Source organism: Castanea sativa, chromosome 4 (genome assembly GCF_040712315.1).
Source record: "Castanea sativa cultivar Marrone di Chiusa Pesio chromosome 4, ASM4071231v1".
In the NCBI taxonomy this organism is placed as follows: Eukaryota; Viridiplantae; Streptophyta; class Magnoliopsida; order Fagales; family Fagaceae; genus Castanea; species Castanea sativa.
In genome coordinates, this window is record NC_134016.1 from 34,002,059 (window position 1) to 34,018,852 (window position 16,794).

A 16,794-nucleotide genomic window follows, 5' to 3' on the forward strand; every position below is an offset into this window, starting at 1 on the left:
TAAAATATAAGGATTTAATTGACAATAACTTTAAAATGTAAAAGTTAAAATGATATTTTCCTATAAAAAATTGCTGAGATTTTTTTTTAATGTTTTTTACCTTAATGATTCTCGTGACAAGTTTTTTTTTTTTTTTTTTTTTTTTGGAGAAACGAATCATACCCGGGTCTCCTGGGTTCGTGACGAGCATTTGGTTAAAAAATAGTACCTTTGGAAATTTAAATTAGAATAGTAAGAAAGCAACTTTAGATTATAAAGTGAAAGAAAAAGGGCCACTTGTATCCTTTTCGCACCGACGCTGTTTTAAAAAAAAAGAGTCGTTGACCTCATAGAAAACTTCTCTCCCTGACTTTGCATTACTTTTTTTAACTGGCAATTGCAGAGTAGGAGCTGAATCTCGTATTTTCCCTGCCGCAAGTTCACAAGGCTTTTGAGCTTTACAGTCACTGCTGCAAGTTCTTACATTTGTAAGATCTCACTTTCACCTATGTCCTTCTCTTTTATTTCTTTCTTCTTTTGATAACTTCTTCAAATAAAAATCCATATGTTTTTTCGCATATCATTATTGTGGTTAAATTTTTACCAGCGTACTGTCAAAGGCTTTTATGGGTACCAAAAGATTGACTTCATCTACCCCACAATCGACTTCGTCTCCCCCACAATGGAACTACGATGTCTTCCTCAGTTTTAGAGGTGACGATACCCGAAAGAGTTTTACAGGCCATCTATATTCTGCTTTAAAACAAAATGGTATTTTCACCTTTAAAGACAATGAAAAACTTGAAAGAGGAAAACCTATTTCTTTGAAACTCTGGAAAGCAATAGAAGGATCAAAGGTTGTTATTGTCATTCTCCAAAAACTATGCATCTTCTACGTGATGTGTGAATGAGCTTACAAAGATCATTGAATGCGTGAAAGAGATAGGATTGACTGTTCTACCAGTTTTTTACGACGTGGATCCAGTTGATGTAAGGAAGCAAACAGGGCCTTTTGCACAAGCCTTTGCTTCAAGGAAAACATAGAGAAGGTGCATATATGGAGAGCAGCTGATATCTCGGGTTATCATTTGATGGACAAGTAATTAATTTTACATTTTTTTTTTAAAAACATTCATTCTCACTCTTCTTATATATTGCCTTGTTTTGAACCTTAAGCAAACTTATTTACAAGTCGGTAATTCTTTCAATTTTTTTGAGCTAAGCAATTTACATATTTTTGTATTTGACATGAGATGTTTACTCTTTTTATTTATTTTTGTTTCTAGACATATCATGTATTGTTCATTTTTCACTGTAGGTGTGAGTCAAAATTTATTCTAGATATCGTGGGGGTGATTTCTCATAAATTGAGCTATGCATCTACATATACCAAGAACTTAGTAGGAATAAGTTCTCGAGTCGAAGAACTAAAGTTGCATTTAGCTATTGGGTCAAATGATGTTCGCATTATAGGAGTTTGGGGGATGGGTGGAATGGGTAAGACATCTCTTACTAAAGTTGTTTATGATATGGTCTCTAATAAATTTGAAGGAAGTTGTTTTATTGCTAATCTTAGGGAAGTTTGTGAAAAAGATGGTTTACTTCCATTACAGCAAAAACTTATTCATAAAATTTTGAAGGAAGAAAATATGAAGATAGAGGATATTGATGGTGGAGTTCTTATAATCAAGAATAGGTTACGTAATAGAAGGATTTTCCTCGTTTTTGATGATATAAATCAATTAGACCAATTAAATACTTAGTTGGGGGACATGATTGATTTGGTCTAGGTAGTAGAGTTATCATAACAACAAGAGATAAACATTTGCTAAAAATACTTGAAGTAGATGAAATATATGAGGCTGAAGGATTGAATGATGGTGAAGCTCTTCATTTCTAAGTTTAAAAGCTTTTAAACAAGACCATCCTCCTCAAGATTATTTAGAGTTGTCCAAACAAGTTGTTCATTATGCTAATGGTCTTCCTTTAGCTATTGAGACTCTTGGTTCCTTTTTGTTCAATAGAAGAAATGATGAATGGAAAAGTGCATTAAGTAGGCTCAAGGACTATCTTGAAAGAAAAATTCTTGAGATACTTTAGATAAGTTTTGATGGATTACATGAAACAGAGAAGGAAATATTCTTGCATATTGCATGTTTCTTTAATTTGAAACCCAAGGACTATGTAGTAGAAATACTAGATTGTCTTGTCCTTTACCCTGATATTGGATTAAGGGTTCTCATTGAAAAATCTCTCTTAAAGATTTATCACAACAAATTGTTGATGCATATTTATTACAAGACATGGGCCAAGATATAGTCTGTCAAGAGTGCCTTAAAATGCCAGGAAAGCGTAGCAGGCTATGGCAATATAAGGACATTAACCATGTGTTAACAAAAAATAAGGTAAGAGCTTATTTAAAGAATTTTATAGGATATAACATATCAAAATATTCAACATAATTTGAATTTGAACGGTTGTGCTCATCATATGTTGTGACTGCTAATCCATTTTTTCCTTAATAATTAGGGAACAGAAGTAGTTCAGGCACTAGTTTCAATTTTTCCTCTACCAAAAGAGGTACATTGGAACCTAGAAGTCCTATCAAATATGCCTCAACTTAAATTGCTCGTAATTCAAAAGGTTCACCTTTTGCGTGGCCCCAAACATCTTTCTAATGAGTTAAGGTTCCTTGATTGGAGTGAGTACCCTTCAAAATCTTTTTCATCAAGTTTCCAACCAATGGAGCTTGTTGATCTTTGCATGTGCTACAGTAACATTGAACAACTTTGGAAAGGAATAAAGGTATGATTGTTACTTAAGTACCCTCATCTCGCATACATAATTGTTTGTATTTATAAATAAATTATAAGGTTTATTAAAGCTAAACCTTTTTTATTTTTTACATAGTATTTTGACAGTTTGAAGTTCATCAAATTGAACCATTCTCAAAATTTGATTGTTGAAGGTTGTACAAGTTTACGTGAGGTTCATTCATCAATTGGAGTTCATAAAAGGCTTATCCTTCTTAATTTGAAAGTTGCAAAAGCCTTTGTAATCTTCCATGCAAGTTTGAAATGGAGTCTCTTGATATTCTTATTTTTTCTGGATGTTCAAAAATCAAGAATATTCTAACATTTGTGGGAAACATGAAATGCTTATCCAAGCTTTATGTGGAAGGAACTGCTATTACAAAACTACCCATGTCAATTGAGCACTTGACTGGCCTTAAATCATTGAGTTTAAGAGATTGCAAAAATCTTGTGTGCATTCCTAGCATCATATGTAATTTTAAGCTGCTCAAAGATCTTGATATTTCAGGATGCTTAAGACTTCAAAAACTACCAGAAAACTTGGGGAATGCCAAAGGTTTAGAGGAGCTTGATGTGAGTGGAACTGCAATAAGGAAAGCACCTTCTTCCATTGTTCTCTTAGAAAAACTTGAAGTACTATCTTTCCGTGGATGTAAAGGGTCATTGTCTAAATCATGGAATAAAGCTCTTAGTTTTGATTTAATGTCAAGAAGAAGTCTAGATCTTGCAGTTTGTCAGTGCCTTCTTTGTCAAGTTTGTCTTCTTTGAAAACACCGGATCTAAGTGATTGCAAAGTTCAGGCAATTCCCAATGAGCTTGGCTGCCTATCCTCTTTACAAGTACTAAATCTAAGCAAAAATAACTTTGAGTTCATTCCGGAAAGCATCATTCGACTATCAAATCTTAAAGAACTCTACCTGTTGAATTGCACTAGTATTCGTTCATTGCCAAAGCTTCCCTCGAGTATTCGTTATTATTTGACAACTGGTTCTTCCTCATTGGAAAGATTATCGGATCCACAAATGCCAAAAGCTTCACTTGAGTTATCTCCTAGTCTTCACGATTGCTTTAAATTGCTTGACATTCAAGCCCACAATGAAGATTCATTTAAAATTCTGGGAAGGGCCAATCAGGTATCTCTATCTCTCTCTCTCTCTCTCTCTCTCTCTCTATATATATATATATATATATATATATATATATATATATGTCTGAGCTCTAAACACCATGGTTTTTATGTTTCAGGAAATTTGTATTCATGATTCGAATTTAGGTAAGATTGATCTTATCATTCCTGGAAGTGAAATTCCAAAATGGTTTAGGCGTCAAACTATGGGGAAAAAAATGAATATACAAGTGAATTCTTATTTGAGTAATAAGTGGATGGGAATGGCTTTATGTTGTGTTTTAGAAGTAATTCTTAGGTACTTCCGGAGTATAAAGAATGGTACTCCCTCCTTTCACATTCATGGTGGAGTCCACTCATTAAATTCATAGTGGAGTCCACCATGAATGTGAGAGGAAGGAACACAATTTTTCCATACTCCGGGAGCACCTAAGAATTTTCCGTGTTTTAGTACTCAATGAGTATCATGCACCAAACCAAAGTCTTGATGGAGACACGCATTCCTTTGATTGTGAACTGAGGGTCAATGGACATAAATATCATATTGACTCAAACTTTTCCTTTTCTAAAGCATTTGGTAGAGTTGAATCATGTTTCCGTTGGCTGATTTATTTGTTCCCACAATACTTTGAAGACTATAGGAATGGATCATGGGGTTCAATTGAGGAGAATATGTTAAGCCGGATTGAGATTATATTTGAAACAGAGGGTACAGACTTGGAGGTGAAGAAATGTGGAGTCCATTTGGTATATGAGCAAGATATTGAAGATCTTAAACAAAGTATGGCTCAGTGCATCAACAACGTCCCTCCTTATGATGATTATGATTGGCTTGGACCTCGTCGAGAATTCATTTTTAAGCTGTGGTTCCTAGTCGGATTCTACAAGGATAGAAAATATCTGGCTATTTCATTGTTTACATGGAAAACAAGTTATAAAACATTTATGCTTTGTTGTTGTTAGAGCATCCACAGCAGTGGAGTTAAAAATTTAGCTTTTTAGCTCCACAAAAAGTTACTTTATCTATTTTACCTACTCACTTTACAAAACATGCTGCAGCAGTGGATCTATTTTAGCTTTCAACACAATAAAATAATATAAACATCACAATAAAATAATATATCTATTACAATAAAATAATATATCCAATACAATAAAATAATATATCCACTACAATAAATAACAATCACAACCACCCACAACCGCAACTGCAACCACTGCCACTACCGCCGCCGCCACCGCAATTGCTACCACCGCCACTACCACTGTCGCCGCCGCCGCAACAATCTTTATTTTTTCTTCTTCTTCTATTTATTCTCAAGAATTATATTTTTCAAAAAAAAATGTTACATCCACAATATTTTTTACAATACTTTCACGAGAATCATAACAAAATCTTATATGGAAAATTGTTACTAATTCTAATTTGATCCCGCCATTAAAATTATATTTTTACTCACCAATATTAGTTAATTACTTAAAAATTTATTGTAAAAATATTTTTAAATTGAGATGTCTTATTCTTTGCTTTTCTTTCATCCGTTTCTTTTCTTTTTTCTTTTTTCTTTTTTTTTTCTCTTGCATTTTGTCCACCACACACGTAGATAGGACTCCATCCACTCCTTTTTTTTTTTTCTTTACTTTCCCCTTTCTCCAAACCCACCCTCCCTCTTTCTTTCTGCCTCCTCCAGCTCTCTCGTTTTCTCCTCTCTTCTTCTTCTTTTTTTTTTTTTTTTTTTCATCTTCTACTTGATTCCATAAATTCTCTAGCTCTTTTTGTGGTTTGGGTTCGTGTGTTTGGGTCCGTGTAGATCGGTAGTGGTGGTGGGTTTGCTCATCAATGGTTTTTTTTTTTTCCTTCTATTTTTGAGATGGGTTTGGTGATTGGTGGTAGTAGGTTGATGGTGTTGGTTTTGGTTTTGGTTGTGTTGACGGTGGTGTGAATTTAATGGGTTTTGGGGTTATTTTGGTTGTTGTTGGTGGTGGTTCATGGTGGATTTATGGGTTTAGTGGTGGTGGATTTATGGGTTTTTGTGTGTTGGAGGTGGTGGAGGTGTGTGTATGGTGTTGGAGAGGTTGCTGATTTTTTTGTTTTTTTTTTTTTTTTTTGTTTTTTTTGTGATTGTTGGGGTGTGTGTGGTGGTGAGGTGGTGGAAGAGACAGTGTCGGCTTGGGTCAGTGACGTTGAGGCCGGCGGCTTGGGACTTGGGTCGGCTTTGGCCGATGACGTTGAGGCCGGCGGAGGTGCGCTGAGCTTCAGAGAAGGAGAGACTGAAATGGATGAGCTTTCCGGAGTGACTGAAGCGAGGAGGGACAGCGTGAAATGAAAGCCAGGGAGCAGGGAGTCTGATAAATGGTTTTTTAATCGAACCCGAATAAAATACTTTTTTTTTTTTATAACTTTCAGCTACAGTGCTCATGTATTGATACATGAGCACTGTAGCGCAAAGCTAAAAAATTTTAGCTTTGCCTCCACTGCTGCGTATGGGATTTTGTGGTTTGAGTGGAACTAAAATAGCAATATAGCTATTACTAGTTATATGGTGTATAATATATATATATATATTGGTAATCTGGTGTGTAATAATATGATTTTTGTATAAATAAAATATGTATATATAAATATTTGTGCATGCCTCTTGTAAGAAGAATTCTTGGTTTCTTTGTTTTGCTATTGCTGCAATATAAGAACTAGAGTAAAGATTGTGTGAACTGGTCAAAATTATTACATATATCTACTTTTGGTCAAGTGTCATGATCTGAACAGGTTCATTGTATAAATAAGAACACTAAATCCAAGCCAATTCCTATTAGCTAATGCAAAAACTATTTTATATCTTCAAATTTAAATAATGTCCCCAAGAGAGATGTGAGTTCTTGATAAACCGTGCTTTTCCAAAATAACATTTGTTAATTAGCCCCAACTATCCCAAGTAACACACAAACTCAACCGCAAGCAGATGCATCGAGAATTCTCTTCTGTAGAGCCATTGTTCAAACAAAACGTGGTGGAAGCAAAATTATGAGAGGCTCTATATATATTGAGTTTGTACCAAGGTAGTCAATACCGTACCGATATTGGCCGTACTGGCCGGTATGTATATTGGTATTAAAACGTCAACGTTTCATACTGGTTTAAATACCGGCCATACCAGCCAATTTCGAGTAATACCGGCTGGCACCGGCCTGTACCAAAAAAAAAAAGTTTTTATTTTATTTTATTTTAGTTTTGTAATTTTTGAATTTTTGTAAAGGCAGAATGGTAACTTATTTGCGTTAACTTATTAATATTATTTGTTTTCTTAGTATGCAATGAACAATTAAGCTTTCTATTTTTTATATTGTGTTTTTTTTTTCTTCTAATTGATGCCAAAGTCTAAAACCTTGAATAATTTGTTCTAAATTAAGGTAATGTTTTATAGTAAACTTTTATATTTATTATAATATATATACACACACATACATACATATATATATATATATATATATATATAAATAATGGTAAACCCGAAATGGAATACTAGTATTGACTGGTACCGAAATATATAGTTTTGCTGGTGAAATCAGTATAACCTCTGATATGAGATTGACTCCCTTGGTTTCTACCAACCCTACCTTGGAGGAGAGGAGACCATCAATCGGGAACAAACTCTTCCCTCACTTTGGCTGTGAATTGTGATGATACTCCTCAAACTAATCAGAAGTTTGTTTGCATGCACTTCGGTAGCTCCAAATTTTCCTTACCACAATGCAGAGAACATTCCAAGGCGAAAAACTATTTCGGACTTGCTCCACCAAGTCAATGAATGACCCCCATGTTGTCCAAAGGCTAGTGTACTCTGGGCCCAATACCCTGTTGCGCTGACTAACCAACTTGCACTACCAAAGGGCATGCAATTCGATCATCAGTCTCTTCACCATCCTGGCATTAGGTGGTGATTTTGTGCTTATTGAAGACTAGAACTTCTATTTAAGTTGGGGATTTCATCAAATCAAGGAGTAATAATGAAAATAAACAAATAAATAAACGCATCAAGTAAATAGAAAATATGATTGACTTGGAGGCACAGTTGAATGTTATCCTTAAACAATATTTGTCCCCATGCGCAAGTTGCTAAAGGGTTTTTACAAACTTGTCCTCAAGATACAACCAAGTTATTAGATTCTACGAATAGTAATTTTGGAAAATACTCACAGGATTTCTTATTTGTTTAGACCTCTTAAAATTAGATTAGTTTAACCTAATGAATTAGCCAAGTGTTTTCTTAAGTTAATTATGAGATCTAGGTTAAACAGTGAAAGATCATATCATGTACAACAGCGAAAAAGTAAATAACTCATAAATATGATCACCCAGGAATACCAATAAAACAAACTGTTTCAAGGTAAAAACTTGGGGAGGATTTGACCTAGCTGTCCCAAGGTAAACAAATCCACTAATTGAGAATTGAAGTTTGTGGTGAGCCTTTTTTGTAATATTGGGCTGAACTGCCTCCTGTCACGCTGGGCCCAAGTGTTCTGGATTAGGGAGTTGGGACCGGTCCAATCGCAATGCACCTTGGTCCGACTTGTGCACAAACTATGCCTTGTTTACCAGGATTTTTTATCACATGCCCATGGCAGGCAGAGCTGCTAAAATAATTACGACAGACAAATATAGCAAAGATAATAAAAGAGATACATTCGCTATTTAGACAAAGGTAAATGATGGGCCATTACAAGGAATGCATATTTTATGAAATAGCAACAAAAATAAATACGGGAGAGGTGGTAATAAGCTTATTGAATCAAAGAGAAATATTAGTTTACCGTGTCAAGTTATGTTGCGGGGTCTAAGTCGAGAAGGAAGTCATTTCCTCAATGCAAATAATTTCTCTGGGAATAAATTAACTCCTTTAAGGGAACAGGCCTAAATGACTTATGCCTAGAGAAATCCCTTGCCTTTAGCAGAGAGCATGGGTCTGAGAGGGAGAGAGGGAATCAACCTATTTGGTGCATGCTTGCCATTCTATTCTCTCCCTTTTGTTTTTCCCGTTCTCTCTAATTCTTTCTTTCTTTTCTCTTCGTTTTATCTCTCGGTGTTTGCTTAGTTGTTGTGATTCTCTTCTTAGAGGTTACTATTACCGTCCCCCTCTCTCTGTGCACAGTAAGAGTTCTTTATATAATGCCTGCTGCGGCTGGCTTTTACCATTTTAGTCTTTAACCGTCTTTGTCTGGTGTGGGTGTCCTTACCAACCATTATTGATTGGTCAGTCGTCCAACCAGCACCATTTACATGTGCTGGTTGTGCCACTCCACATCACCAGACGAAGATAACTATTTTGCTTGTTTGCTTGCCGTGGCATTCTTACCTGCCACGATGTGAGTGCTCTTTCTCTTCATCCCTCATGGCATGCACCTAGTGGTTCCAACTCATCCTTACTTCTTTTGGGCGGTATGTCATCCCAACAGGACATATCGACCATGCCCTCTTACCTCTTACCCATGACCCACCACTTCCTGTATCGGCTGGGTACAGACTAATGGTGTCTAGGTCTTGCGCGTGCCTCACTTCCATGCTTGTCCAAAATCTGCCTGCTGCTCATGCGTTTGCCGCAGTCTGGAGGTCCGCCTGCCTATTCTATTGTTCGTCCTTAACTTCTCATGGTGTGAGTTGTTTCCTGATTTCTCATTCTTTATGGCTTGCTCCTTTAGAGGCTGGGCTTTGCCTGATTGTGGACTTTCCCTCCTTCAAGCCATTCTTATTACTTTATTCCTACGGTCTTGTTATTACTTCTCGCCGTATCATTTTGCTATTCTTGTCGTGATGTCATTTGACCAAGAACTGCTGGGCCTCTTTGGGCTTGCTGCTTATTTCTTTTTTGATGACTCATTTAGCTCATTGGGCCTTTTACTACATTACTTGCGGGCTCCCGTATTGCATTTACTTTCTTTTGGGCATCCTTGGCCCATTTACTTTCTTGGGGCATTCTTGGCCCTTTCTAATTTTGTGTTTCCCATGAGCTTTTATTAACTCCTTGGACTTCCCTGGCCCAATTACTTTATCCTTCATCCTTGGGGCTTATGGACTCTTCATTGCCCCTTACTTTCTTTACTTGCATTACTTTGGGCCTGTTGTGGCTCATTCTCACTTTTCTACATTACATACTGCCCATGAGTTTGCTACTTCTCTCTTTTCGGGCCTTTTGGGCCTATTTGCTTCCTCAAGGTCCATTTGTTTGCTTTATGGACCTATGATCCATTATTCTTGCTGCTTGGGCTTAATGACTTTTCTATCCGATTTCTAACTCTCTTCTGCCCATGTTGTTGGGCTTCCTAAAAAATGAGCATCTACAAAGTTTTTACAAAAGATTTAACCTTAAATCTATTACTACCTCCAGTAGTAACTTACTAAAAAGACCATGTGCAAACTGCGAATCAACAGACTCTTCTCTCTTGGATTTGAAGTACACATGCTCCCATGCTTATTACTTTAAGATCCCACTCAAAGGTTACAGATCACCACGTGTTGATCTTGCAGCAACTAAACTCCACCAGCATTTGATTGCAGATCTAGTTCCGATAGACACTTGTAGAGTTAGAAAGCATAGAACCTATCATATCTCACAAGAGTAACTCACAAGTCTTCCAAGAGTCTTCAAAACGTAGTTAGAGTTTTCCTTTTATACTTAAGAGTGTTGGGTAGAAACCCTAAACATTTTCATGGGCTTGGGCTTGATTTAAAATTCTGTAGAATCTGTTTTTCTATGATTTTCGATCGATCAAGCCTGTCCTTCGATTGATCGAGCTTCACTGAAATTTAATTCTTTTTCCTGTAGCTTGAATGTTCTTGCGACTTGACTTGAATCACCTTGAGCAATGTCTAACACGTATTCTAGACATGTTTTTGTTTTCAGTTTGCCAACATAAACAAATTAGGACTATAAACATTTAATCCTAAATCTTTAGAACCTAACAACAACCATTCAAAAGGTACATATAGAGAGTTAAAATGTTTCATAAAACCTTTCACAAGGCTTGAAACATTTTCAAACGTTCAGAACAGTTATAAGAAATTTTGTAGAAATTCAGTTTTGACAAGTTCTGATCGATCGAGAGGAATCGAGCATCGATTGAAAGTTCTTTTCGATTGATCGAACATGAATTAAAAACCAATCAAATTAGGCAGAAATTCCAGGATTATTTTCCTCATCATTTCGATCAATCGAACAGAAGTCTTAACCTATCGAAAATCCTAGAACTTGAATTTTCACAAAGAAAATTCTAGAACTTGAATTTCCACTTTATTCATTTTACAAATGAATACTCTTTAACCTTATATCATTATTACAACCTATACTTGTATATACCTATATATATACAACATTCAATGTGCAAGATTGAAGACTTGGCTCAAGTAAAATCTAACAATTGGTCAAGCAAAAATGAAGATCAAACATAAAGTTTCATAAGACGCTAGATAGTCCCTCAGTCGACCGAAACCTTATTTTGGATGCTATAGATTTTTACTTCCAGCTATTTTTGTAGCCACCTCAACCCTTAAACCCTACGTGTATTAAATTAATTAAAATCATATTTTAACCCAAATCTCTATAGAGGAAGACGGCTGTAAAAATTGTGAAAAAGTTAGAGAGAGAATTAATCCGTAGTTTGCCAACCTAGCTCTCCAATTGAATACCCATGAGACGCTTTTCTATTCCAACACCTTGATCACCATATTGTGTGTGATGAACCTTGATTACAAAAACACAAAGATGATCCCAAATATCCAAGAAGCTCTAGGAGTGGCTGAGGGATCAGTCTACAAGCAGTGATAACTTGCAAAGCGGATTATATAAAAGACATATAGAAGACAAGAGTTTGCACTTGCTAGAAAGAGTGGAGAGCTTGGATACAGTGTCTATCTACATATACATGGTGTTGTGTGAATGTTGGATTAATTTTGTGCAAAGTTAACTATGAGATACTCTAAGGTTTTCAAAATTGAACAGTCTCTTAGCTTCGGCTTTATTATATTTATAATAAAAAATAAAAAATAAAAAGTTATAAGTGTTATTGGATTTTGAATAATACTAGAAATACAAATTATTTTACAATTTTTTTTACAAACTACTGACGTAGTGAGTGATTATTGGTAAATGAAAAAGTGATATTAGTAGTAAGGCTAAATGAAAACCAATAAAAAGTTGGTCATATCAACATTTTGTAAAAATGTTGTAAAATAGTTTGTGGCTGTAACATTGCTCTTAGATTTTAACCTAAGAAATTACATAACAAATATGAGTAATACTACAGCCATAAACTATTTTACAATATTTTTATAAATTGTTGATGCGACTAACTTCTTATTGATTTTCATCTAAGCTTACCATTAACATCGTTTTTTCATTTACGAATAACCACTCAACTCAACGTATCAACAGTTTGTAAATTTTTTTGTAAAAGGTTTGTATTTCTAACATTACTCAACAAATATATTAATGGATTGGCACCTTCTGATCCATGTGCACTCTCTCTCTCTCTCATGATGGGTTTAGATCCAACCATTAACTAGACGTTAGCTTGCTCTATTTTGAAAGTGCTCCAACTTGATCGAAGCAATGAGATCTACCCGGTGAACTAGATAATAATTCCTTGAGTCATGTTGAGACTCCGAATTCCTTGAGTTCATTTCAATGCTAATTTATTGATGACCCATGATTTTTAAAAATACAAAAAAAAAAAATCTTGTTTTTTTTTAAAAGTATTTCGCACCTTTAATGATGTTATAGTATTACCCCGAAACCAAAACAAATATTTTAATTTATTTTCCATTTACGGGAGATATTCAAAATGAGGTAATTGTTAAGCCAAATTGAATATTTTAATTTATTTTTCATTTATAGGAGATATTCAAAATGAAGTAATTGTTATATAACAAATATCATGGGATGGTTAGCACATTTTTCACTTATAACTTTGATGGGAATGACGAGAATGGCTCACAGACGGGTATAATGCTACAGACGACCTATACCCCCATGACGAGAAAAATATTGCCACGTCACTGACGAAGGCACCAAAATGATTCAATGCCGGCAGTAATACCTCGAGCGGTTACGACGCCAGCTAGGTAGACCGTTGGAAACATATTAAAGAACCATTACTCGGCCAGAAGCACCATTAAGCCAGGAATTAATGCCACAACGGCTAGACACAAAAAAAAAGGTATATAAAGGAGAGGCACCACCCACATAAGGGCGACACGAGAAAACACAATTATAGGAAAAACAAAGTAATTCCTTTATAAAAACTCTATTTTCTTTTTGTGCTAACTTTGGCATCGGAGGTGTTGTGGCAGGCACCGCACCGGTGACCGAGTAAAGAGGCTTCTGTCTTATTCGCAGGAGTGATACAATCATCACCTAGACGGACTACCACCGGCTGGTATTCATCTGGACGAACCCTCCTCAACTGACGATATTCTGCTTCATTAGTTTGGCGCCGTCTGTGGGGACGACGTTCTCGTACTACGATCCGAAAGCGTAGTTCCTACCAACTTCAATATCCAGATGGAGTCCAACCAAGACCCAGCAGCTTTGGCTCAGCAAGTTCAAGCTCTTGCGACCACTGTGGAAGAGCTCACCAGACAGAATGAAGAAATGAGGCAAAAGCTTCAGCAGGAAGAGAACCGATCGAGAGCGGTCCAAGAAGACGAAGGAGATAGCCACGGGAGAACTGACCGACGAAGGACCATCACTCCAGAGGAACAACATTTTGATCTCCTCCAGGAAATGAGAAAGGAGATGAACGAGCTGAAAAATGCCATCAAGGAGAAGACGGACCGGAGCCTAGATAAGATGGTCAGGGCCACAGATTCACCCTTTACCATGACAGTTTTAGAACAGCCAATACTGCCAAAGTTTCGGTTACCTCAACTCGAACCCTTTGACGGACTGAAGGACCCCTAAGACACCTTAATACCTTCAAGACGACATTGGGTCTCCAACAGCCCCCTGACGAGATAATGTGTCGTTCTTTCCCTACCACGCTAAAGGGGGCTGGCAGGGAATGGTTCACGAGGCTGCCCACCTCATCTATCGACAGCTTCGAACAGTTAAGTAGCGCCTTTCTGCGCCATTTTTTCGGAGGGCAACGTCCCAAGAGACCCGTGGATCACCGGCTCACTATTAAGCAAGGTGAGAAGGAGACCTTGCGCTCGTACGTGAAGCGCTTCACTCGAGAGACCTTAGAAGTGGACGATGCAGACGACAAAGTACAGCTGACGACATTTAAGGCCGGGCTTAGGTCTCGGGAATTCGTCGTCTCGCTGGCAAAGAATCCGCCCCGGACGATGGCAGAGATGCTCCTAAAAGCGCAAAAATACATGAATGCCGAGGACGCATTGGCAGCCATTATTGACGAGGGCAGATCAAAAAAGGAAGTCAGGCACGAAGACGAACGTAGGGGGTAAAAGAGGGAACGTCCAAACCGTCGGGGAAGTGACGTAGACAAACGAAAGGAAGAGAAGACGCCACGAACGGTAAAATTTACCCCTCTGATTATGCCTATTGACAAAATTTTGACACAGATCCAGGATCAACACTACCTTCAGTGGCCAAAGCCTTTACATTCATCCCCTAACGTGTGGGACAAGAACAAATACTGCCGATTCCACAAGGATCACGGCCATTACACGGAGGACTGCCGAGACCTGAAAGGACAAATAGAAGAGTTGATACAGAAAGGAAAATTGCAGAAGTATGTCAAGAAGGGAGAACCCAGCAGGTTCAGAGACGAAGGCAAGGGCCAGTGCGAGCCTTCGGCAAAGAATGGGGTCAGCACTTCTTAACTACCACAAGACGTGATTGGAGAAAGACACACGATTGCAGGAGGGCCGCCAACGGGAGGGTCGTGCAAGTCCCTCAAGAAAGCATGCCAGAGGCAAGTGAATAGCGTCCATATGCAGCCCCCATTCAAGCAGAGACGAACAGACCATGACATATCTTTCAACGAAGAAGATGCACGAGGAGTAAGACAGCCACACAACGACCCCCTAGTTATAACACTCACGATCGAGGGATTTAACACCAAGAGGATACTTATAGATAATGGCAGTTCTGCAGACATTATGTACCTGCCAGCCTTCCAGCAGCTGAAACTTGATCCCAAGAGGCTGCGCCCCTTCGACTCTCCTCTCGTTAGCTTCAGTGGGGACAAAGTATACCCCAAGGGCATAGTAACATTAAAAGTCACGATAGGAACATACCCAAAGCAGCAAACACGTCAGTTGGACTTTCTGGTAGTAGACTACCCGTCGGCGTACAATGTGATCATTGGTAGACCTACGCTCAACAGATGGAAGGCGGTCACGTCCACATATTGCTTAAAGGTGAAATTCCTAACTGAGGACGGTGTCGGCAAAGTTAAAGGAGATCAAGTCCTGGCCAGGGAATGCTACCAGGCTGTAGTGGCCACAAAGGAGAGTCAAACATGGACGATAGAAAAGGAGAAAGAAGACAAAGCAGAGGCTTTGGAAGCCGTTGAGCTCGTAGAGGGGGAAACCGCGAAGATGACGAGGATAGGGACAACACTAAGCCCCGAAATGAGAACGAAGCTCATTCAATTCCTCAGGAAAAACCAGGACGTCTTCACATGGAGTCATGAGGATATGCTCGGCATATCGCGACAAGTGATTCAGCACAAATTAAACGTAGATCCCGAAAAGAAACCTGTCCAGCAGAGGCGCCGCGTCTTTGCCCCCGAACGAAGCCAGGCGATCAACGACGAAGTTAACAAGTTGTTGCAAGCAGACTTCATCAGGGAAGTGTATTATCCCGAGTGGGTTGCCAATGTCGTGCTGGTAAAGAAAGCAAACGGAAAATGGAGAATGTGTGTAGATTTCACGGACCTAAACAAGGCATGCCCAAAGGATAGTTTCCCCTTGCCTAGGATAGACCAGCTGGTGGATTCCACGGCCGGGCATAAAATCTTGACGTTCATGGACGCCTTTTCAGGATACAACCAAATAAAGATGGCTGAGGAAGATCAAGAAAAAACCGCCTTCATCACGAGCCAGGGGCTCTACTGCAATAAGGTAATGCCTTTTGGACTGAAGAACGTGGGGGCAACGTACCAAAGGTTAGTAAACAAAATGTTCGGCAAGCAAATTGGCAGAAACATGGAGGTATATGTGGACGACATGCTCGTCAAGAGCAAAAAAGAACTGGCACACTTGGACGACTTGGAAGAAACATTCAACACCCTCAGGAGATATCAGATGAAGTTGAATCCCAGTAAGTGTGTTTTTGGGGTAGCATCAGGGAAATTCTTGGGATTCATGGTGTCCCAAAGAGGGATAGAGGCCAATCCGGAGAAGGTGCAAGCAATACTAGACATGACGTCACCAAAGTCCGTCAAAGATGTCCAGAAGCTCACAGGGCGGATCGCTGCATTGAATAGGTTCGTCTCCAAAGCAACAGACAAATGCCTCCCCTTTTTTAAGACGTTGAAGCAAGCTTTTGCCTGGACTGACGAATGTGAAGCCGCGTTTCAAGAGCTCAAACGCTACCTAAGCAATCCACCCCTACTGAGTCCGTCAAAGGAAGGCGAAAGCCTCTACCTATATCTGGCAGTGTCAGCAACTGCCGTCAGCGCGGGCCTGATCAGAGAAGAAGACAAGAAACAACTACCAGTTTATTACATAAGCCAAGTCCTCCAGGGGGCAGAAGCCAAGTACCCCAGGATTGAAAAAATTGCATTCGCTTTGATAGTAGCTTCACGGAAGCTGCGACCATACTTCGAAGCACACCCAATATTGGTAATGACGGACCAACCGATCAGGAAGTCCATGAACAAGCCAGAGGCAGCCGGGAGAATGGTTCAATGGGCAGTGGA

General features: G+C 38.3%; 2 protein-coding genes and 1 long non-coding RNA gene across 3 annotated transcripts; all 3 read left to right on the plus strand.

Moving 5' to 3' along the window:
* Positions 1-1,303: 1,303 nt before the first annotated feature.
* Positions 1,304-4,841, plus strand: LOC142633129 (uncharacterized). The gene is made up of 4 exons (XR_012843812.1): positions 1,304-1,476; positions 2,509-2,784; positions 2,890-3,925; positions 4,038-4,841. It is a non-coding gene; the product is annotated as an uncharacterized LOC142633129 (long non-coding RNA).
* Positions 4,842-13,924: 9,083 nt separating this feature from the next.
* LOC142632759 (uncharacterized) lies at positions 13,925-14,749 on the plus strand. The gene is made up of 2 exons (XM_075807103.1): positions 13,925-14,341; positions 14,489-14,749. The coding sequence occupies exons 1-2, from the start codon at positions 13,925-13,927 to the stop codon at positions 14,747-14,749; spliced, it is 678 nt and encodes a 225-aa protein (XP_075663218.1).
* A 111-nt stretch (positions 14,750-14,860) lies between these two features.
* Positions 14,861-15,885, plus strand: LOC142632760 (uncharacterized). Its single transcript, XM_075807104.1, has 2 exons — positions 14,861-15,760; positions 15,850-15,885. Exons 1-2 carry the CDS (start codon positions 14,861-14,863, stop codon positions 15,883-15,885), a joined length of 936 nt encoding a protein of 311 aa, XP_075663219.1.
* Positions 15,886-16,794: the final 909 nt, after the last annotated feature.